General features: G+C 40.2%; 1 protein-coding gene across 2 annotated transcripts in view; it reads left to right on the forward strand.

Moving 5' to 3' along the window:
- ngef.L (neuronal guanine nucleotide exchange factor L homeolog) overlaps positions 1-23,784 on the forward strand; it is an 83,946-nt gene that overhangs the window by 32,403 nt on the left and 27,759 nt on the right. For both annotated transcript variants that reach the window (XM_018263890.2, XM_041563442.1), the window contains one exon: positions 22,052-22,194. In XM_018263890.2, the coding sequence (XP_018119379.1) occupies positions 22,052-22,194 (143 nt within the window). The remainder of the gene's footprint in view (positions 1-22,051; positions 22,195-23,784) is intronic.

A 23,784-nucleotide genomic window follows, 5' to 3' on the forward strand; every position in this document is an offset into this window, starting at 1 on the left:
TCTCTGTTAATTGTATTGGGTTAACCAATCCTGTTAGTATAGCTGGATATTAAATCAAACAGATTAAACTAAGCATTGCGATAAGCAGAAACATGACACTTTAGCACATGTACTTTAGGACTATTTATATATAAAATTTCTGTGACTAACTCTACTTATTCAAATGCTTCTTCCATCTCAGATACACTTCGGTTGGTGGGTGACTGAGGTGCAGGATTAGACCTGTATATCTTTTTATGAAAAGAACAGACAGAAGTGCAGCCATTATTCGTAAAAGCAGGGCATGGGGCAAAAAGATCTTGTGCTTGATGGATTATTTTTATTTACGTTTTAACGTAATGAAAATACAATGCAGTGTTGCCCTGCACTGGTAAAACTGCTGTGTTTGCTTCAGAAACACTACTATTGTTTATATAAATAAGTTGCTGTGCAGCAATGGGGGCAGCCATTCAAAGGAGAAAAGGCTCAGGTTACACATCAGATAGCAGAAAAGCTCTGTCTGTCTAATGGTGTTATCTATCTATTCATTAGTTAACCTGTGCCATATAGCCATTTTTACCAGTGCAGGGCAACACTACATGATATTTTCATTACTTTAAAGCACTTTAATTTTTTGGTGTTACTGTTCCTTTAAAGGGCAACTATTGCGAAAATGAAAATGTAATATAAGCTTCATCATACTAAATACAATCAATTAAAAATTCTGTACCGTTTCTGAAATAACCAAGTTTATCTTCACTTCTCCTTATTGACTGTATAGTCAATAAAATAGAATGTATTTTAGCCTGCAAACAATAGTCACAAGTGGCTCTGTGGCATACTACTAAAGATGTGATCTGTTCCACTTACAAATACTTGCCAATGTTTAATGACTGACTCTGACCCTATCTGCAATTCAAAGAAATGTTTGCAAAGTGAACAAATTATGCCTTTGACAACCCTTTGCCCCTCATGTAACAGTAGGATAGCGATTGCTCCAAAAGTTTACGCCACCTTCAAGCAAATGTTAAAATTTTGCAATGCACAATTAAGATTTGCAATGCAATAAAAGCCTAATAAAGAATATTACATTGTGACATGCAAATGTTTAATTTTTATCTGTACGCAAATTTGTTCTCTTTGCAAATGTTATTATATTTCCCCCAATGTGCGTGGAAGGTCCCATTCACAATATCTGATCTCTGGTCTGCAGACTGATTGGTTGGATAATTGTAAAGTGAGACTTCATTTCTCACCATAAGCCTTTGTCGGGCTTTTGTTATATGTCCTAAACAGGTTCTATTTATTTTAATTATAATTAATTTACTGCTCGCTCCTAAAATGTTTTTACTTGGAAACAGAAAATAAAGGACTTTATGTTCTCTGTAGTCATGGCTTAATACAACAGATATGCAGTGAAATCTTGCAGAAGAATTGTATTGTTCTTCAGTGTTTTCCTGACGTCTAATTTTAGAACAGACTGAATAAAAACCTGGAATTGCAGCGCATCCTGACACTTTATGTTCCGAAGGAATAAATGGAATATTCAGTGCATTAAGCATCATCCCCGCTTTATCCTGTGCTTTGCTTCTTTGCGTGCATTAACATGTCACTAAGTGCTAATGCTCTTGCAGCCCTGTAAAAGCTCAGGTGGAACTGGTATTTCTAGGGAATGACAGAAATTCCACGACTGGAACCAGAGGCTCTTTATAATCAAGTGATAAAGTGCAAGTGCAAGGTTGCACCTGGAACCCTACTTGAAGGACAGACTTTTGGTGACAGCCTCTTTAAAGGGATACTGTCATGGGAAAAAATAGTTTTTTTTCAAAATGAATCAGTTAATAGTGCTGCTCCAACAGAATTCTGCACTGAAATCCATTTCTCAAAAGAGCAAACTGATTTTTTTATATTCAATTTTGAAATCTGACATGGGGCTAGACATTTTGTCAATGTCATGTGACTTGTGCCTGCACTTTAGGAGAAAAATGCTTTCTGGCAGGCTGCTGTTTTCCCTTCTCAATGTAACTGAATGTGTCTCAGTGGGACATGGGTTTTTACTATTGAGTGTTGTTCATAGATCTACCAGGGAGCTGTTATCTTGTGTTAGGGAGCTGTTATCTGGTTACCTTCCCATTGTTCTGTTGTTAGGCTGCTGGGGGGGGAGGGAGGGGGTGATATCACTCCAACTTGCAGTACAGCAGTAAAGAGTGATTGAAGTTTATCAGAGCACAAGTCACATGACTTGGGGCAGCTGGGAAATTGACAAAATGTCTAGCCCCGTGTCAGATTTCAAAATTGAATATAAAAAAATCTGTTTGCTCTTTTGAGAAATTAATTTCAGTGCAGAATTCTGCTGGAGCAGCACTATTAACTGATTCATTTTGAAAAAAATGTTTTTTCCCATGACAGTATCCCTTTAAGCTCTAAACAAAGTTACAGATATATCATCCCTAAACCATAGTTCCCAAAATATATAGAACATTAAGTGCATTTGCAGTTATTGTGTGAATATATAATATACAGCACTTCAGTCTAAAGCCACATAGTTTCCTTGGCACCACTGATCCGTCTCACCTCCTTTTACAAATGGCGGGCAGTGTGCCTATTGATGTTGGAGAACCCTGGAGCTACTGCAACATGAGAATCTACAAAGGAAGCAAACCTTGCACCTGCAGGGGGGCCCAGGAGGTATAGGGGTCTTATGAGGCCCTAATTCATATACAGTTTCATTAAATATTGGTAAAACAATTCAAACTCTAGACATTTTGGGGCCCTGAAAAATAATTTGCTGTAGGACCCAGTAATATCTAGTTACACCAATGGATTAGATGGCATTTTTCTGCCGAGCTCCATAAATGACAACATTACAACACGAAGATTTTCCATGTAATTGCAGTTAATGCGTTACAACACAGCAGTTGCAGCCAGAATTACACTGGAATTGTGGGGGAAACACAGCACTGCGGGTAAAAACTAACACATGAAATTAAACGTTGCACACTGCACTTGCATTCTCAAATGTCTCCAGGTGTGTAGAGATGAACAGATTATCATAAAATTTCACCCTGGCCAGTGGCATAACTAGATCTTACTGGGCCCCACAGCTGATTCATTTCAGTGCCCCCAACATATTCAGGTTCCCCTGTTTTACAAATATATGTTGAAATTGTTCATTAATTAGTGACTCGTGGTGCCCCCTATACCTCCTGGACCCCCTGCTTCCTCTGTATTTACACCACTGACACTGGCCTTAAAGCTGAGTGGTCAAACCATTGTTCCAGGTTCCCCCAGGGGACTTGTCTTATAGTTTGGAACCACAATCCTATATTTTGCCTTTTGGAACAGTGAGAATGAAGTAGCAAAGCATGTGTACCCTACTCTATCACCCAGCCTGTATTTTGTTACATTATAGTACCCAAAACGTATATATGTTCTAGGACCCTGGCTTGGGGGGGGGGGTAGAATGTACAGAAGCTTCTGTTTAACTCATAGCATCCCAGACAGGAGTATGGGGTTATAACCCATTGCTGGTCATTGCTTGCCTCCGTTTCTGAACCCTTTCTTGGTGACGTTAAGGAGTCTGTTGTGTAAAGAACATAAGTAGAATTTCTGTGATTGCCCTTGTTTATTTTACTGAAGCCTCACCAATTCCATTTTGTAATCCCTTATTAAGGTGTCTTGAGAAAGACTGTGCCCATATTTGTATTCTCCTGTGTACTGAACTGTTTTGCTGGTTGGCTCAGCTCCCTGGATTCTCTGCGAAGAGAATGGAGATCTTAGTTTGGTGACCTTTGTGCTAAGGCACTTTTGCTTTCACAGGGATGAGGCTTTCCTGAACTTTCCCCACATCCAGATGACGTTGTTCCATAAAATCTGACTACATGACTGAGTGTTCTCTGAAATACCAACATTTTGCTTGTGTCTGTAATCCTATTCTATGCACAACAATATGATAGAGTGCTTCCACCCCTGATCATGTACCCTTTGCGGTACCAGGTGCTATACCAGAAGACCCACTCCTGCCTTGCGGGTCATGTAGATACATAGAAGAAATTCCAGTAGCACACTGAATGCTGAAAAAAGTGTTATATTTATTCACCCAAATACATACAGACAAGGGCAACGTTTCGGACCACTCGGGCCCTTTGTCAAGCCTTGACAAAGGGCCCGAGTGGTCCGAAACGTTGCCCTTGTCTGTATGTATTTGGGTGAATAAATATAACACTTTTTTCAGCATTCAGTGTGCTACTGGAATTTCTTCTATGTAATCCTATTCTAGTGATTAATGGTCCTGTAGCACCTGACAGGCTCCACAAATCCAATCCTCTTAATGTAAAATATATAAACATAACCATTGTTAGACATATTTGCTATTGATAAAATAGGATGACTAGATAAAATTTGTCTATAACTATAACACGTAGGGGCACATCTACTAAGGGTTGAATATCGAGGGTTAATAAACCCTCGAATTCGACCCTCGAAGTAAAATCCTACGAATTTGAATACTGTTTTATTATTATAGAGAAAAAGGAATGAGATGTTGTACCGTGTTAGCCATTGAAAAAATGCAGAAAATGTAAAGTTTGGTGATACCTTTTATTGGATAACTGAATAAGTAACAATTGCAAGCTTTCAGAGCACACAGGCCCCTTCTTCAGACAAAATACAAATGAAAGGCTGAAAAGGCACATCATATATACTGTTAAGCTGGCCATAGATGTTGAGATTTGTAAAAGATCCGATCCTCATCGTGAGACCACGATTTTCTCGGAATGATCGTACGAATTGACCATCAACTAAAAAGACCAATTTGCCAGGAAAACAAAGGGGAGCTGCCTGCTTGGCCCTGTAACATAGATAGATTGCACTGGGACCGACAAAGATTTTTTTGACCTGGCCGATCAATTTAATGACAGATGTCTGCCGGAAAATAGTAAGATGTATGATCGTTCGAATCCCACTAACCGCACGATAATTTCGAAGGATTGTCGGACTTCCCTGAAATTGGTCATTCGGCAAGAAGAATCGTTGTGTCTATGGGGAGCTTTAGATCATTGAAAAAGGGTTTATGAGCTGTCTGAGCTCAGTAGGGACTTCATCCAACAAGGATATAGGCCGGGAATGACAGACAGGCAAATAAAGAGAGCAGTTTCCATACCCAGAGAAAACCTCCTCAAATACAATGAGACAGACAACAATAACCGTGTCCCCCTTGTTGTTACCTATAACCCCCATCTGGAGTCCCTATGCAAAACCATAATGGAAATGCAACGAATACTCGTTAATGACAAGAGGTTGCAGAATATCTTTCCAGAACCTCCACTTCTAGCATACAGACAGCCCCCCAATTTAAAGGGAGTGATTGTGCATAGCTCTCTACAAGGCCCTGTAGAAAATGGCACATCTCCCTGTCTGCAAAAAAAGGTGTGAAACCTGTGCACACATATAAGAATAGACCGGGGACCAATACCGCAACGTCCACAGGAACACCAGATAAAAGGTTCATTTACCTGTAAATCAGACAACTTTGTATACCTAATAATGTGTTTGAAATGCCCCACTACAGGACTCAATGTGGGAGAAACAGGACAAACACTGCGCCAACGGATGAACTCCCACAGGTTTCACATTAAGCATGGCACACAGATGCCCCAGTGGCAGCACACTTCTGCAGCAATACCCACAGCATCAAAGATCTTCGGGTCACAGTTTTAAAGGGTAACTTCAAGACACAACAGGAGCGGAAGGAGTGGGAAGTTAAACTCATGAGAAAGCTTAACACCCTAGAGTGTGGCCTGAACAGAGCCAGGAGTTTTATGTCCAGATATGACTTTAACTAAGGGATATGACACCTAGAAAAAAACACAGCTAAGGACAATCTACAACTTAAAAGACACTTTCCTTAGGCTGACTTCACCTCACAATAAGGTGCTGACTGTACTAGTGTCGGCTTTCTTGACTAAAGCTAAAGTGTTCACCCTAGGGGGCTTATCAATATCTGGGCTGAAATATTGTATTATCTTTACAGGTCACAATTCCTATTTGTAGCCTATTTATATGTACCTGTATCTTGTCCAATTCCTAATTTGCCCTGTTGTGTTAACCTTACCCTATTCTCTCTTGGTCTAGTTCAAGCTATGTGACATGACTGAATCCAGACCCCTGGACTAATTACAACCCGCCCTAATTACTTTTATTATCTCTCTACAAGTTATCTCTGTCTATCTGTAACTTTCTCATTTATTGCCCATAAACCCTTTTTCAATGATCTAACAGTATATATATACATATATATATGTGATGTGCCTTTTCAGCCTTTCATTTGTATTTTGTCTGAAGAAGGGGCCTGTGTGCTCTGAAAGCTTGCAATTGTTACTTATTCAGTTAGCCAATAAAAGGCATCACCAAACTTTACATTTTCTGCAGAGAAAAATAAAATATTTAAAAAAAATTGACACCCTTCCCGTAATTCAGAGCTTTCTGGATAACAGGTTTGCAAATAACAGATCCTATCCCCTTCCACTCTTCCTCACCTACGCCACGGATATTTGGGAGGCATTTTAATCAAGGCGTATAGTGTTTTAAGTAAAACTGCATATTTTAGAGTAGTTGCTTTAACTAGATACAGATAGAGCTCTAGAGTGTGCTGGCTGATTATGCAGCATTCAAGAAACTATGTCTGTAAAGCATGTTAGAGCTTAAAATACCTAAATAACATGCACAAAGGAAGATAACAGCCCAATTTTAGTTCCTGAAATGTTTTATGCTGCCCGGCTTCTGCTACCTTTCCTAGGTAATTAAAGGGGTTATTCACCTTTGAGATAACTTGTAGTATGATGTCGAGAGTGATATTCTGAGACAATTTGCAATTGGTTTTCGTTTTTTATTATTGAAGGTTTTTGAGTTATTTGGCTTTTTATTCTGCAGCTCTTCAATTTGCATCTTAAGCAATCTGGTAACTAGGGTCCAAATGACCCTAGCAACCATGCATTAATTTGAATAAGAGACTGTAATATGAGTAGGAGAGGCCTGCATAGAAGGATCAGTAATAAAAAGTGACAATAACAATACATTTGTAGCCTTACAGAGCTTTTGTTTTTTTTAGGAGGGGTCAGCAACGCCCATTTGAAAGCTGCAAAGAGTCAGAAGAAAAAGGCAAATAACTATAAAAAGAAAAAAAAAATAATGAAAACCAATTGAAAAGTTGCTTAGAATTGACCGTTCTATAACATAATAAAAGTTACCTTAAAGGTGAACCACCCCCCATGGAAGTCTATAGTCCAACGCTGGGTATTGAAACTGAGGATGCAGGGTCTCATTTTAATTAACTCACTATTCCATAGTCTTTTATTTTTCATAGCAGAGGTCTAATTCTAGTATTTGTTGTGGTGTGTCGATGCTGATGTTATTATTATTCAATCTGTTGTTTATTGCAGTGGCTGTATAAAGCAATAGTTTTGGCTTGTGTGTGCCACTTTTGTTGCCACATCTTCACTACTGCTCTCTCTAAGGCTTTCTCTAAGTTTAATTGATTTCCGCTCTGCAAGTTGTATCCGTGTTTGAAAAAAAAAAAATGTTTTCTGTAACATACGATCTGCCTTTAATGTTTGCATTTCTGGGATTCATGGGTTGGAGATTTCCTGGGGATCCATGGAGAACAACCTTCTTCTTGCTATTGGCTGGCTTCCTACTACTGCATATTTATGTTCACTTCCATGAGATTTAAGAGCTAATTACTTCATTAGCATATGCTTGATTGTACCCTTCTAAACTGTATTTCCCTGCAAATTGAAATTTATAGTGCAGATGAGTAGTGACTTATTATTAGCCTCTTATTAGCCCATTTCCATATGCTTCAGGCTCATACAGTATATTGAAACACATTATGCATGGGTGGCCCCTCACTAGGTCTTTCATATTCCTGGACCTTTCGCAAGCCCACTGGTCTTTATTATTATTATTATGCACCCACAGCTGACCTGTGTATCTCCAATTTTATAATCATTTTCTCACATATATTTATTCGTTTTTTTTATTGACTATTAACTGAGGCTCCAAAGCAGACTAGGTGGGGTTCTCTCTACTAACCTGGTCTGCAAACATTCATTGTGGAATTCCATCCATGGCCCTACGATTGCTTGCCCAAATGAACATCAGAGTTTATCGGTCTCCCCTTCATTCCATCTATTCAGCTTGTACTGTGAATAATTTATAGCTTCCCTTGCTGTTTGTATGTGTTACAAGTAATTATTTGACTAGTGTCACTTATTTTGGCAGTGTGATTTCATCCATGTCTAGCAGATTTTGTCAGAATGTTTGTAGTTGTGCTAGTTAGGGCTAAGTATATATATATATATATATAACGCATAGATACAAATAAATGGTAGGTTCTACACATCTCTCTTGTTGCCTACCTCCCCTGCCTCCTCATTGGGTCAGGGACACTGTAGTAACAGACTTTCAGCACTGGGGTCCACCTAGCATAGAGGCACTGAGCCCTGTCTACCCTAATCCCTCTACCCTTGGGTCCCTATCTGGGCGAGGTATCGCCAGGACACTGGTTCTTCTCTCTGGCTCCTTGTTGGAGCTCTGCTGCTCATCTACACAATCTACATCTGACTCTCACGGACTACAATGAGCTCAACCAAGCTGCCCTTACCCTATTTAACCTCTACTACTCTCCTCAGTAGCCTTGTGAGGTGGCAGGCCTCCAGCATCATACCCTTGATCTTCATATCAGCCAAAAAGGAAGTCATGCCCTGATCTCTGTCTTATATAGCCTCCCCCTGGGAACTTCCCTTACTCAACAGTGTTACTGCATGAGAACTAACAGTACTGATATAATATTATTTATCCTACCCCTTACATGCATGGGCAGTAAAGTAAAAATCAAAACTGTAATATTCAGATCTAGTGCCTAATCTGCATGACAGCTACAGCTGCTTACACACACACACACACACACACACACACACACATATATATATATATATATATATATATATATATATATATAGTAACAGTAAATATATTTAAATTATATATAAACTGTGTGCTCCCCAGGTACATTTTTTGTAAGCTGCTGGACTCTTTTCTCTCCTCTCTGACGTGTCATCCCTGCGCAATCTGCTTCTTTCTCTCCATGGAAGGCACCATGTTGTTGTCAGAATTTCTGCAATATTGTTTGCGTTCAGGTTGCCTTGTCAGTGGCGTCAGGAAGCAGTGATCTTGTAAAATTATTCAAACACTAATTTTTTTTCCTCCAACCTAGATGGAAATACTTTCTAGGGAGAATGAAGTTTTAATGTATTTGACAGACATTTTGAATTCAAAAACAGGAGTAACAGGGTGGAAGGGTCAATCCATTCTGCAGAATTAAACTGCAACTCTATGACAGTTACTTGTTTCTCATCCGTTGCCCTTTAAATGCTCAGTGTGTGAAGGGCTTAACAGCTATTAGGATTTCCGTTAGTTTTCCCTGTGTCTCTGCTAATCCCACGTCTCACTGGTCTGCTCTTTAAATCTCCTTTGCCTTTTATTTCAGGCCCTAAGGCGGCAAACTAGGTTAAGGCCTTATTCTGACCCAAATAGTCAAAAACAGAATAGCATGCATGCAATGTGAATCGTAATAAAGCTTATTTGGCAGAATTATCAGGGAGAATTGCAGATTAACATCCAGTTCTTTAAGCCCCATGGAAAGTATTAAGAACAATGACAGAGTTTTGGATTATTTCATATTTATTGTTGGAATATTTAATGCAAGAAAAGGCTTAATTGCAGGAAACACTTTCACATGTTTTATGTAACATCACCAAGTAAATGGGGCACGAACAGCCAAAATGTACAGCTACAACTTCAGAAACACAGCAGATCATCTGGGATCTGACTATCCCGGCTGGTTATATCTTCAATTGCCTTCAGGTGCAGCTATTTCAAACGTATATTTTTGGGGACAAGTGAAAAGTATGGGAGTCAATTAAGCGGCACACATTTTACAGATACATACTTAAGTTGGGTTGCAAAAACACCAAAGTCTATCAGGTTCAACCCCTCCAAATGAAACCCAGCGAACATACACACACTGACCCCTCCATACACTCACATAAACTATATATACCAATATCTATACTAATTGTTGATTTTAGTATCACAACAGCCTGTGATAATATCCATGTCCAAGAAATATTCCAAGCCCCTCTTAAAAGAATTAAAGGGGTTGTTCACCTTTAAATCAACTTTTAGTATGATGTAGAGAGCGATATTCTGAGACAATTTGCAATCGGTTTTATTTTTTTTATTATTTGTGGTTTTTGAGTTATTAAGCTTTTTATCCAGCAGCTCTCCTGTTTGTGGTTACAGCAATCTAGTTGCTAGGGTCCACATTATCCTAGCAACCATGCATTGATTACATAAAAGATTGGAATGTGAATAGGAGAGGCCTGAACAGAAAGATTAGTAATAAACTTTAGCAATAACAATAAATGTGTAGCCTTACAGAGCATTTGTTTTGTTAGATGGGGTCAGTGACCCCCATTTGAAAGCGGGAAAGAGTCAGAAGAGAAGGCAAATAATTCTAAAAAACAAAAAAAATAAAAATAAAGACCAATCGAAAAGTTACGTTGAGTTCCTTTCTAGAAGTTTAGAAGTGACTGAGACCTAAAAATCTCTGGGATCCCCCAGCAAAATCTTCTGCTCTCCCTTTTTCTGCAAACCATGAGGTGGTGCTGAAACCAGGCTTCAATGTGGACCTCTATATTCCAAGGTCTCCCAGCAGCCAGTGGGTCTGCTGTCTTTTATATTATACCCCTGGCAATGCATCTTCTTTGTGATAGTACTGAAACAAGCAAAGAACATAACCAGCCCCAGCATGTCCCCCATTATCCCCGGATGCACATGCCATGAAACACAGATATCCTGAGTGAGGAACCCACTCTATACTCTGAACAACAACACAAACTTAGGAATCCACATGGCCTGAAGAATAATTCAGAGCCACTTTCCTTTCTCTGCAGTGCCACTGTATACTGTACTGTTGCTTTAAAGGAGAACTAAAGCTTAACTAAAGAAGTAGGTAGAAATGTTGTAGCTTCTGTACCAGCCCAAGGCAACCACAGCCCTTTAGCAGTAAAGATCTGTGTCTCTAAAGATGCCCCAGTAGCTCCCCATCTTCTTTTCTGCTGATTCACTGCACATGCTCTGTGCTGTGGTCACTTACTGAGCTTAGGGACCCACTCACAATATACAGTACATATAGAATATAAATGTCACAATATAAGGCTGATTAGTAATTAATACAGATAATTACTACATGGCAGCACAGAAACCAGTGCAACTAGCATCAGAATTTAATAATCAGCCCTGTAGCATCAGCTTATATTACAGACCAACCTCATTTTCTGCTGGATAATTAGTGACGACCCCTAAGCTTAGCTTCTCAACAGCTGCTCAGAGCCCACTGAGCATGTGAGTGTCACAGACACTTTCCAAAATGGTGACCCCCTGTGACAAGTTTGAAGTCCTGGATCATTGCTGCTATTGACAAGCTGAAACTTAACACTGGTGCATTAAGTTCAGTGTGCAACATATGACATTTTTAACCATTTTCATTTTTAGTTTAGTTCTCCTTTAACTCTGTTTAAATGTCACCATGGACTTGAAATACTGCTGCATGGATATCGGTGAACCTACTGCACTTCCACAATGATTAACACACTATTATTATTATTATTATTATTGTATCATATGTTTCTCTTCTTGCAGTGTGTACATTAACTTCAGTTCTATTCTTATAATGTCTTGTTAGTAGCTACTCTTCCTGCGCCTCCTTTCCTTCCCTGCTGGGTAATTACTCCATAAAACACCTGGTATATATATATATATATATATATATATATGAACTGGCTTGTTGATCCTTTGGTGACCTTGTTTCCTTGTTAAGAACTTCCCCTTTGCAGAATAGTCCCACTGTGATCTCTGCACCATTTGATTTCCCTGCAATCCCTGTGGCTCATTTCGGAACACAATTGCAAAGTGCTGAAATAAAAACACAAGTGTGAGCATGTATTGACTGTATTCCGGAAGGTGATTCTGCTTATACATGCACCATTGTGCGTTGTAATGCATTTGTAAATGAGCCTTTCTACGCAAATAAAAGACCCAGGCAGACCAAAGCCGACGTGTTTACAGTTCTACCACTTCTAATACTGCTCATTAAAGGAGAAATAAAGCTTAACCAAAGAAGTAGCTAGAAATGTTGTACATTATGTTTTTTGCTTCTGTACCAGTTCAAGGCAAACATAACCCTTTAGCTTGGAAGATGTGTCTCCAAAGATGCCCCAGTAGCTCCCCATCTTCTTTTCTGCTGATTCACTGCACATGCTCTGTGCTGCTGTCACTTACTGAGCTTAGGGACCCACTCACAATATACAGAACACAGAATAGAAATGTCACAATATAAGGCTGATTAGTAATTAATACAGATAATTACTACATGGCAGCACAGAAACCAGTGCAACTAGCATCAGAATTTAATAATCAGCCCTGTAGCATCAGCTTATATTACAGACCAACCTCATTTTCTGCTTGATAATTAGTGACGACCCCTAAGCTTAGCTTCTCAACAGCTGCTCAGAGCCCACTGAGCATGTGAGTGTCACAGACACTTTCCAAGATGGTGACCCCCTGTGACAAGTTTGAAGTCCTGGATCATTGCTGCTATTGACAAGCTGAAACTTTAGGCTGGTGCAATAAGTTCATTGTATAAAATATGCCATTTTTAGCCACACTCATTTTTATTGTTTACTTCTCCTTTAAATGCTTGCCCGTGTGGTTTATCTCTCAGGAAGCAAACGTGGCCTTCATTTCATGAATCAGCTCTGTTTCCTAGCAATGCATCTCATCAAACCACGATTGTAGTGGCTTATGATGAGAGCTGCAGTTTTGCAATGCTTTTGGTGTATAAAAATCCAACCTTGGTTGTTATTTATTACATGTTTTATGCAGAGCCCTGTATTAGTGACATGGTTCTGTACAAACACAGGGAAGGTGGAAGCTCTCGCATACACACTGCGGCCATTTGCAGGCACAAAGCTGTTAAACCACACTATTTTTAGAACATTTTTTCATATAATTTTGCAGCCAAAATAACTTCTTCCAGAAAGAGGCATAGACAGGGAAACAGCTTTGATCTGTTGGTTCTCAGCACATTCAAATCAACTGCATTTTGTACAGCCGAAAATCTTGTTTGACTTTTCTTGTTTATGTTTCCCAAGAGCCTGGCAGTATGGGCACAAGCCCAGGATTTAGCCTGAGGCTCCATTTATCTGTCTTTGGATCAATAAAACATGAAAGCACCCCTTGGATGCCATAATGTGTTCCACTGCAAAAATATAACCCGTTTCTACAATACTGTCAGTTTGCCCTTTCACTGTGCTGCACGAGAGTCTGATCTCTGTTTCACACTGTATAACCTAGAGCAGGAGGCACAGAGTCCACAGGAAAAAGACTCACTGTTCACATTTATGTTTTATTGTGGATTGTTGTAGTAACACAACCTAGTATGCAGCACTACTGGTTGTGTCTCACTGCAGTTGTAATTCCATAGTCATAGGGGCACCAGAGGGCTGTCACTGGATGTGCTGTCATTGCAACTGTAGTGCAACAACCATTTGATAACTATTAGTAGATTGTTCAGTACCCAAGGTTAAGCCCAGCGGTGATTCATGGGCTGCAGATGCAGCAGCCCTGATGCTGCCCCCCCTTCCGCTCCATGCTTTTAACTTTTAGCGTCGGAGCGGGTGCAGAGAGCCAAATTTCCGTATTAAAGGACATGTAACCCCCCTCCACAAAAATGTAATCAGTGAGCAGCCTATTTGAAATCTTTAGATGCCTGCCACTCTGACTGTTAAAAGGTTAACAGTAAGGCTGCAGCATGCCCGTAATCACTTAGAAATCCTTCTCCTCTTCTAACCCACTCTGCCCCTTCCCTCAGGAATTTAGTTTGGCTGCTGGCTCGTGAGCATGCTCAGTTCTTCTCAGCTCAGATTAATAAACACACCCTCCACTCTAACAGCCAATGAAGAGATAGCATTGCTGGTTCCCACAGAAACTCTAGCTGTCTGATCCTATTTTTTTTTTCTCCTAACCACCTCTCCTGAGCTCAGTATAACCGTTACAGTGCTCAACCCCAGCAGAACTTTTTATCAAAGTTTGTTGTGCCTGTGTAAACCTGCATTCTGCATTGCATGAACTTTACAGCATACGTGTCTCAATGTTACTGATGATGTGTCAGAAGGAAAATGGCCGCTGGGTGAAAGCTGCTATTTGTTTTAGGAACATGTGATGGCGCTGGCAAATAGAGGGGGTATATGCAGTACAAATGATGTGGCTTGGGTGGGGAAGATATGCCCAATTTATATAAATTGTATGAAAATGTAGGCTTTAACAAATGGAAATTCGGCTCTTAGCAGAGGCTCTTACCTTAAAAAAAAAGCAGCTACAGATGTTTTTGTGGGTAGTGCAACCAGGGGTGTTTGCAAGGTCTAAACTTGGATTTAAAGTAGGCCCTGCCATTCCAAGTACATAAATACAAAGCATCCCCTCCTTACAGGCCCCCACTGACTCAATAAATAATGACTGTCTATGGCATCTTACAGGAGCCCCACTGACATTTGCCAGAATCAGTCCAGTCCAGCCCTGGCACAATCCATATGTAGAGGGATTGAAACTCTCTACTGCAGCTATTGGGTTGGGTGTATAGTACAGACAATTTATAACAGTAAAGCCATTGTTAATTTCTGCAAACAACATTTTCAAAAATGTTATTACCTGATAAAGTGTTTGAAGCAGCCTCAGAAGATATTGGCACCATGCACTGAATTATATGTTAACATTATATTTTCATATGTAAAAATCACACCTCTGGCTAATAATAAAATAACCTCTATTGTTTAACTACATACCTCCCAACTGTCCCTTTTTCGGAGGGACAGTCCCTCTTTTGACAGCTCAACCCGCAGTCCCTCATTTGTATTGGAAAGTCCCTCTTTTCTCTGCTCTGAACAGCCAGAAAAAGAAACAAAGTTTCTCACTTAATTGGTTTTTAGCAGAGAGCCCAGAACAGCTAACAGGTGCAAATAAGATACTTTGTAACAATTTTGAGACACAAAAACACAGTTGAGATAAGGAGAAATATTTTCAAACTTTCATAACCTGCCAAATTTTGTAAAACAAACATGGTAATTAGGGGGTGTGGCCACAGAAAGGGGTGTGGTCAAAAATTGCTGCGCTATGTGTGAAAATAAAATTTTTGTCCCTCTTTTTACTTCCAAAATGTTGGGAGGTATGTAACTAGCGACTGCGAGGTCCAGCAACCAAAAGAGAAGTTACAGGAGATGGTACAGAGGAAATGATTCATGTCAGATAGAATAATATTATTTGGCAGGTAGTTTTTGTATACTTCCCTGGCACCACTATGTACTTTATATGCCTGCATTATGTTATTATACATTGCTGAATTTACCTCCTCCTGCCCATTAATGTGTGGGAGGGAAGTCTAGGCATTCCAACATCACATAGCTGCATCATATTATCACTAGACTTAAATGGAGTTGTGTGTCTGTGTGTCTGTTGTGTCTGTGTCATGTACATAATTATTAGAGTAATATTAAGCCAAATTTGCTGCTATTTGCTAGAAGTATGAAATCCCCAGTGGAAATAGACATTGTTGATTGTCTTTTTTTAATTGGGTGGTAATTCATTTTCATTATTTATTTATTTTATTCATTTATTTATTTATAGTTTTTCATTTCTTTGCCTCCCTCTTCCAGCTTTCAAGTGGGGGTCATTGACCCCGGCAGCCCAAACGATTGCACTGTGAGATTAAAATATTATTGTTACTTTGTATTACTTATCTTTCTATTCAAAACCCTTTTCTATTCATATTCCTCTCTCATTCAAAGCGTTGCTAGGATAAAAAAGACCCTAGCAACCAGAAAGCTGCTGAAATACCAAACTGGCAAGCTGCTGAACCAAAAGCTAAATAAATGAAAAAACATAAAAAGTGAAGACCAACTGCATAGTGTCTCAGAATATTAATGTATATATTATATAATCCTGTGGCGCTACGGACAAAATGGCAATTCCAGGCGTAAAATCCGTTATAGTCACCAAAAAGAAGAGCAGTTTCATGAGATTGAGCAAAACTGTAACTATGCAGAGTTAAGGCTGTTGTTAAGTAGAAGCAGTGCATTAGCGCCCTGTGTTCCAGTCACTCCCTTATGATTAATACATTGTGCTGATGTGAGTCATGTCGCATGTCAGTAGCTCGCAGAGATGTCGGTATCTGTTTAACAAGAAAATGTCATGTTCATCAGCTCCATCAGGGAGAATGTGGATATGAGGGTCTGAGACTTGTCTGCAGCATGAGACTCTCTTATGGACTGTGAGCCTCGGAACCCTTCTATTCATATTCTGCACTGCCTCTGTGCATATTCTGCACTGCCTCTGTTCATATTCTGCACTGCCTCTGTTCATATTCTGCATTGTTTCTGTTCATATTCTGTACTGCCTCTGTTCATATTCTGCATTGTTTCTGTTCATATTCTGCACTGCCTCTGTTCATATTCTGCACTGCCTCTGTTCATATTCTGCATTGTTTCTGTTCATATTCTGTACTGCCTCTGTTCATATTCTGCATTGTTTCTGTTCATATTCTGCACTGCCTCTGTTCATATTCTGCACTGCCTCTGTTCATATTCTGCACTGCCTCTGTTCATATTCTGCATTGTTTCTGTTCATATTCTGCACTGCCTCTGTTCATATTCTGCATTGCCTCTGTTCATATTCTGCATTGCCTCTGTTCATATTCTGCATTGCCTCTGTTCATATTCTGCATTGCCTCTGTTCATATTCTACATTGTCTCTGTTCATATTCTGCACTGCCTCTGTTCATATTCTGCATTGTTTCTGTTCATATTCTGCACTGCCTCTGTTCATATTCTGCACTGCCTCTGTTCATATTCTGCATTGTTTCTGTTCATATTCTGCACTGCCTCTGTTCATATTCTGCACTGCCTCTGTTCATATTCTGCATTGCCTCTGTTCATATTCTGCACTGCCTCTGTTCATATTCTGCATTGTTTCTGTTCATATTCTGCACTGCCTCTGTTCATATTCTGCATTGTTTCTGTTCATATTCTGCACTGCCTCTGTTCATATTCTGCACTGCCTCTGTTCATATTCTGCATTGCCTCTGTTCATATTCTGCATTGCCTCTGTTCATATTCTGCATTGCCTCTGTTCATATTCTGCATTACCTCTGTTCATATTCTACATTGTCTCTGTTCATATTCTGCACTGCCTCTGTTCATATTCTGCATTGTTTCTGTTCATATTCTGCACTGCCTCTGTTCATATTCTGCACTGCCTCTGTTCATATTCTGCATTGTTTCTGTTCATATTCTGCACTGCCTCTGTTCATATTCTGCACTGCCTCTGTTCATATTCTGCATTGCCTCTGTTCATATTCTGCATTGCCTCTGTTCATATTCTGCACTGCCTCTGTTCATATTCTGCATTGCCTCTGTTCATATTCTGCACTGCCTCTGTTCATATTCTGCACTGCCTCTGTTCATATTCTGCACTGCCTCTGTTCATATTCTGCACTGCCTCTGTTCATATTCTGCATTGCCTCTGTTCATATTCTGCACTGCCTTTGTTCATATTCTGCACTGCCTCTGTTCATATTCTGCACTGCCTCTGTTCATATTCTGCATTGCCTCTGTTCATATTCTGCACTGCCTCTGTTCATATTCTGCACTGCCTCTGTTCATATTCTGCACTGCCTCTGTTCATATTCTGCATTGTTTCTGTTCATATTCTGCACTGCCTCTGTTCATATTCTGCACTGCCTCTGTTCATATTCTGCACTGCCTCTGTTCATATTCTGCATTGCCTCTGTTCATATTCTGCACTGCCTCTGTTCATATTCTGCACTGCCTCTGTTCATATTCTGCACTGCCTCTGTTCATATTCTGCATTGTTTCTGTTCATATTCTGCACTGCCTCTGTTCATATTCTGCACTGCCTCTGTTCATATTCTGCACTGCCTCTGTTCATATTCTGCACTGCCTCTGTTCATATTCTGCATTGCCTCTGTTCATATTCTGCACTGCCTCTGTTCATATTCTGCACTGCCTCTGTTCATATTCTGCACTGCCTCTGTTCATATTCTGCACTGCCTCTGTTCATATTCTGCACTGCCTCTGTTCATATTCTGCACTGCCTCTGTTCATATTCTGCACTGCCTCTGTTCATATTCTGCACTGCCTCTGTTCATATTCTGCACTGCCTCTGTTCATATTCTGCACTGCCTCTGTTCATATTCTGCATTGCCTCTGTTCATATTCTGCATTGCCTCTGTTCATATTCTGCACTGCCTCTGTTTATATTCTGCATTGCCTCTGTTCATATTCTGCACTGCCTCTGTTCATATTCTGAATTGTCTCTGTGCATATTCTGCATTGCCTCTGTTCATATTCTGCACTGCCTCTGTTCATATTCTGCATTGTTTCTGTTCATATTCTGCACTGCCTCTGTTCATATTCTGCACTGCCTCTGTTCATATTCTGCATTGTTTCTGTTCATATTCTGCACTGCCTCTGTTCATATTCTGCACTGCCTCTGTTCATATTCTGCATTGCCTCTGTTCATATTCTGCATTGCCTCTGTTCATATTCTGCACTGCCTCTGTTCATATTCTGCATTGCCTCTGTTCATATTCTGCACTGCCTCTGTTCATATTCTGCACTGCCTCTGTTCATATTCTGCACTGCCTCTGTTCATATTCTGCACTGCCTCTGTTCATATTCTGCATTGCCTCTGTTCATATTCTGCACTGCCTTTGTTCATATTCTGCACTGCCTCTGTTCATATTCTGCATTACCTCTGTTCATATTCTGCACTGCCTCTGTTCATATTCTGCACTGCCTCTGTTCATATTCTGCATTGCCTCTGTTCATATTCTGCACTGCCTCTGTTCATATTCTGCACTGCCTCTGTTCATATTCTGCACTGCCTCTGTTCATATTCTGCACTGCCTCTGTTCATATTCTGCACTGCCTCTGTTCATATTCTGCATTGTTTCTGTTCATATTCTGCACTGCCTCTGTTCATATTCTGCACTGCCTCTCTGTTCATATTCTGCACTGCCTCTGTTCATATTCTGCACTGCCTCTGTTCATATTCTGCACTGCCTCTGTTCATATTCTGCACTGCCTCTGTTCATATTCTGCACTGCCTCTGTTCATATTCTGCATTGCCTCTGTTCATATTCTGCACTGCCTCTGTTCATATTCTGCACTGCCTCTGTTCATATTCTGCATTGCCTCTGTTCATATTCTGCATTGCCTCTGTTCATATTCTGCACTGCCTCTGTTTATATTCTGCATTGCCTCTGTTCATATTCTGCACTGCCTCTGTTCATATTCTGCACTGCCTCTGTTCATATTCTGAATTGTCTCTGTGCATATTCTGCATTGCCTCTGTTCATATTCTGCACTGCCTCTGTTCATATTCTGCACAGCCTCTGTGCATATTCTGAATTGTCTCTGTGCATATTCTGCATTACCTCTGTTCATATTCTGCACTACCCCTGTTCATATTCTGCACTGCCTCTGTGCATATTCTGCATTGCCTCTGTTCATATTCTGAATTGTCTCTTTGCATATTCTGCATTGCCTCTGTTCATATTCTGCACTGCCTCTGTTCATATTCTGCACTGCCTCTGTGCATATTCTGCATTGCCTCTGTTCATATTCTGAATTGTCTCTGTGCATATTCTGCATTGCCTCTGTTCATATTCTGCACTGCCTCTGTTCATATTCTGCATTGCCTCTGTTCATATTCTGCACTGCCTCTGTTCATATTCTGCACAGCCTCTGTGCATATTCTGCATTGCCTCTGTTCATATTCTGAATTGTCTCTGTGCATATTCTGCACTGCCTCTGTTCATATTCTGCACTGCCTCTGTTCATATTCTGCATTGCCTCTGTTCATATTCTGCATTGCCTCTGTTCATATTCTGCACTGCCTCTGTTCATATTCTGCATTGCCTCTGTTCATATTCTGCACTGCCTCTGTTCATATTCTGCATTGCCTCTGTTCATATTCTGCACTGCCTCTGTTTATATTCTGCATTGCCTCTGTTCATATTCTGCACTGCCTCTGTTCATATTCTGCACTGCCTCTGTTCATATTCTGAATTGTCTCTGTGCATATTCTGCATTGCCTCTGTTCATATTTTGCACTGCCTTTGTTCATATTCTGCACAGCCTCTGTGCATATTCTGAATTGTCTCTGTGCATATTCTGCATTGCCTCTGTTCATATTCTGCACTACCCCTGTTCATATTCTGCACTGCCTCTATGCATATTCTGCATTGCCTCTGTTCATATTCTGAATTGTCTCTTTGCATATTCTGCATTGCCTCTGTTCATATTCTGCACTGCCTCTGTTCATATTCTGCACTGCCTCTGTGCATATTCTGCATTGCCTCTGTTCATATTCTGAATTGTCTCTGTGCATATTCTGCATTGCCTCTGTTCATATTCTGCACTGCCTCTGTTCATATTCTGCACTGCCTCTGTTCATATTCTGCACTGCCTCTGTTCATATTCTGCACAGCCTCTGTGCATATTCTGCATTGCCTCTGTTCATATTCTGAATTGTCTCTGTGCATATTCTGCACTGCCTCTGTTCATATTCTGCACTGCCTCTGTTCATATTCTGCATTGCCTCTGTTCATATTCTGCATTGCCTCTGTTCATATTCTGCACTGCCTCTGTTCATATTCTGCATTGCCTCTGTTCATATTCTGCACTGCCTCTGTTCATATTCTGCATTGTCTCTGTTCATATTCTGCACTGCCTCTGTTCATATTCTGCATTGTCTCTGTTCATATTCTGCACTGCCTCTGTTCATATTCTGCACTGCCTCTGTTCATATTCTGCATTGTCTCTGTTCATATTCTGCATTGTCTCTGTTCATATTCTGCACTGCCTCTGTTCATATTCTGCACTGCCTCTGTTCATATTCTGCATTGTCTCTGTTCATATTCTGCATTGTCTCTGTTCATATTCTGCATTGTCTCTGTTCATATTCTGCACTGCCTCTGTTCATATTCTGCATTGTCTCTGTTCATTTTCTGCACTACCTCTGTTAATATTCTGCACTGCCTCTGTTCATATTCTGCACTGTCTCTGTTCATATTCTGCAATGCCTCTGTTGCATTCAGAGGTTTGTCTGTACATTAACTGTTATGGGCTTGTTTATGATTGCAAGGGGTTAACTATAAGCACAAAATCGCACTTGTCAGAATGTTAAAGTATACAAAATAGTCTATACTAGTGCTGTACTCTGATGTACTGGATGCATCTGCTCCTCTGAATATGGTTCTGCATAATGGTTCCCTATACTTTACACCCGCTCAAGCCCTCAAGCTGGGGATTATTTGTTGCATAAAAAAGTACTCCTACTTGCACCCATTTAATGGCATCCATTTAACAGCATGCAAGTGGCATTATTGATGCTGCACGCCTTGGCCACTAAGGCCACATAATGACACATCCCGGGCAATTTGCATCAAATTAAATTTGATGTGACAATGCAAATTCCAGCCTGCAACTGAAAAACCTGCCTGATTGCTGGGGTCACCGGTCAAGCCAACCAAATACTGTCTGTAAGGGTTTATTGTTTTTCTTTTATAATTGCATATTGTTCTTTTCAGGCCCTCTCCTGTGCAGCTTCCATTCTGCTAACTGCCTCCTGGTTACTAGTATAACTAATTCCCCAGCAACAAGAGGCCAGGTTCTGTTTCAAACCTGACAGTTCCGGAGAAAAATTACTATGTTTCATAAACCAGATCTTTTTTTTAAAAAAGACTGATTGCAAATTGCTTGAAAAGACCGCTGTCTACATGATACTTAAAGTGATTTTTAAAGGGATCTATTCTTATTTGTTAAACTGATTGCTGCCAGACTTACTCCTTTACTGTCTTCTGTTTCTCTCGCAGGGAATATTTGCCTAGTGAAGACACAAGCAATCCCCATGAAGACAGCTCATCCCCTTCCGAGTGTGTCACTTCCAATTTGGAGGCACCCCCAGCTATCTACCCCTTGCCGTCAGATTCCTTTAAAACTATTATAGACCACATAGGTAAGTGTTGAGAAGTTCTCATCTTTTTAAGGGTTAGAGAGGAAGGGGACCCTGTCCATATGGAAAATCTGTGAACTCTGTATGAGGAAGGAAATATGTAAATATGAACATCCCTAATGGTATACAGGTATGGGACCTGTTATCCAGAATGCTGGGGTTTTCTGGATAATGGATTGTTCTATAATTTGGATCTTCATGCATTAAGTCTATTAGAAAATCATATAAACATTAAATAAACCCAATAAGCTGGTTTTGCGTCCAATAAGGATTAATTATATCAAGTACATGCTTCTGTTTTATTATTACAGAGAAATATGAAATTATTCTCAAAAATGTGGATTATTTGGTTAAAATGGTGTCTGTGGAAGACAATCAGGAGCTTCTGTATAACGGATCCCATACCTGTACTAGAATATTCTAGCAGTTGTTGCTCATACTATGTCTTGTGTTCAAAATAATGCCTCCCATTCAGTGGCATAGCTATACAGTCAGCTAACCCCTCAGTGTCAGGGGGGTCCTACAGTGAAAGGGGCCCAGTATGAACTTGGACTTGCTTTGGTCCATTGAAATTATGCTACTGTGGGAAGGAGTTCATTCATGTACGGGGTTGTTTACAAAACTCCAGATTTATCTCATTATTTAAGAATAAGTCCCCGTAAATCTGCATTGGGATTGGATCCCCTTATCCAATCCCTGTACAGCTTTACCGGGACTAATTCGTAAAGGACCACGATGGTACAGGAAATCTGAATAGGAGAAAAGCTTCTGTGCACAGAGCTGCAGTGTCAAATTTTGTGCAGCTGGCAGCACGCTGAAAGCAGGGGGGGGCCTGACTAATCAAGTAAGTGAAGCATGGCTGGCCCCCCCTTAGACACAAAACCCTGGCAAGCAATTTTCTTTAAAAATTTGGGGGGATCTGGCCAATTTTTTTTTACTTGCAGAGGGGCCCCTGGTCACCAATGGCTTTTTATAACTTGTGGGGGGGGGGCTCAGGCCATCAATTTTTTTTACTTGTAAGGGGGCCCTGCCACCAATGTTTTGTTTTTTAAAAAAAAAAAATTTTTATGGGGGTCAGGCACCAATGTTTTTTTTTATTTCCAATAAGATGCCGCTCTGCATACTGCTCTCTGTATCCCCTTGGGAGTTTAGTGCTGCACTCACAGCCAGAGTAAACTGGACTGGACCACCTCAAGCCCATTAGACAATCTCATGTTAAGGGTCCAACAACCACAATGAAATAAAATGATCTACTTGCTAAATCATAAACTACCTCTGGCATGGGCTGGAAAGTGTGTGAGCACATAGGGTCATTTCATACAAACTTTCGTAGAAATGCAGCAGCTTTATAAATAGATATTTCATTTTGGTGCAAACGTAGGACTATTGAACTGAGCCCTGTGCAAATGTCAATTGGTGAAAATTTTAACTAGTAAGGGGACATATTCACCCTGTGCCTTTTCTTGTATACCAGTGACTTCCCACATGTATTGAATGTTGTGTTTAGAGCGACCACCAACTTTCTGGCTGGATTGAACCAACAATGGGGATTATTGGAGTTATAATTTCAGATCCAGATTCAGGATTTGGCCA

This window comes from Xenopus laevis, chromosome 5L (assembly GCF_017654675.1).
Source record: "Xenopus laevis strain J_2021 chromosome 5L, Xenopus_laevis_v10.1, whole genome shotgun sequence".
Classification (NCBI taxonomy): domain Eukaryota; kingdom Metazoa; phylum Chordata; class Amphibia; order Anura; family Pipidae; genus Xenopus; species Xenopus laevis.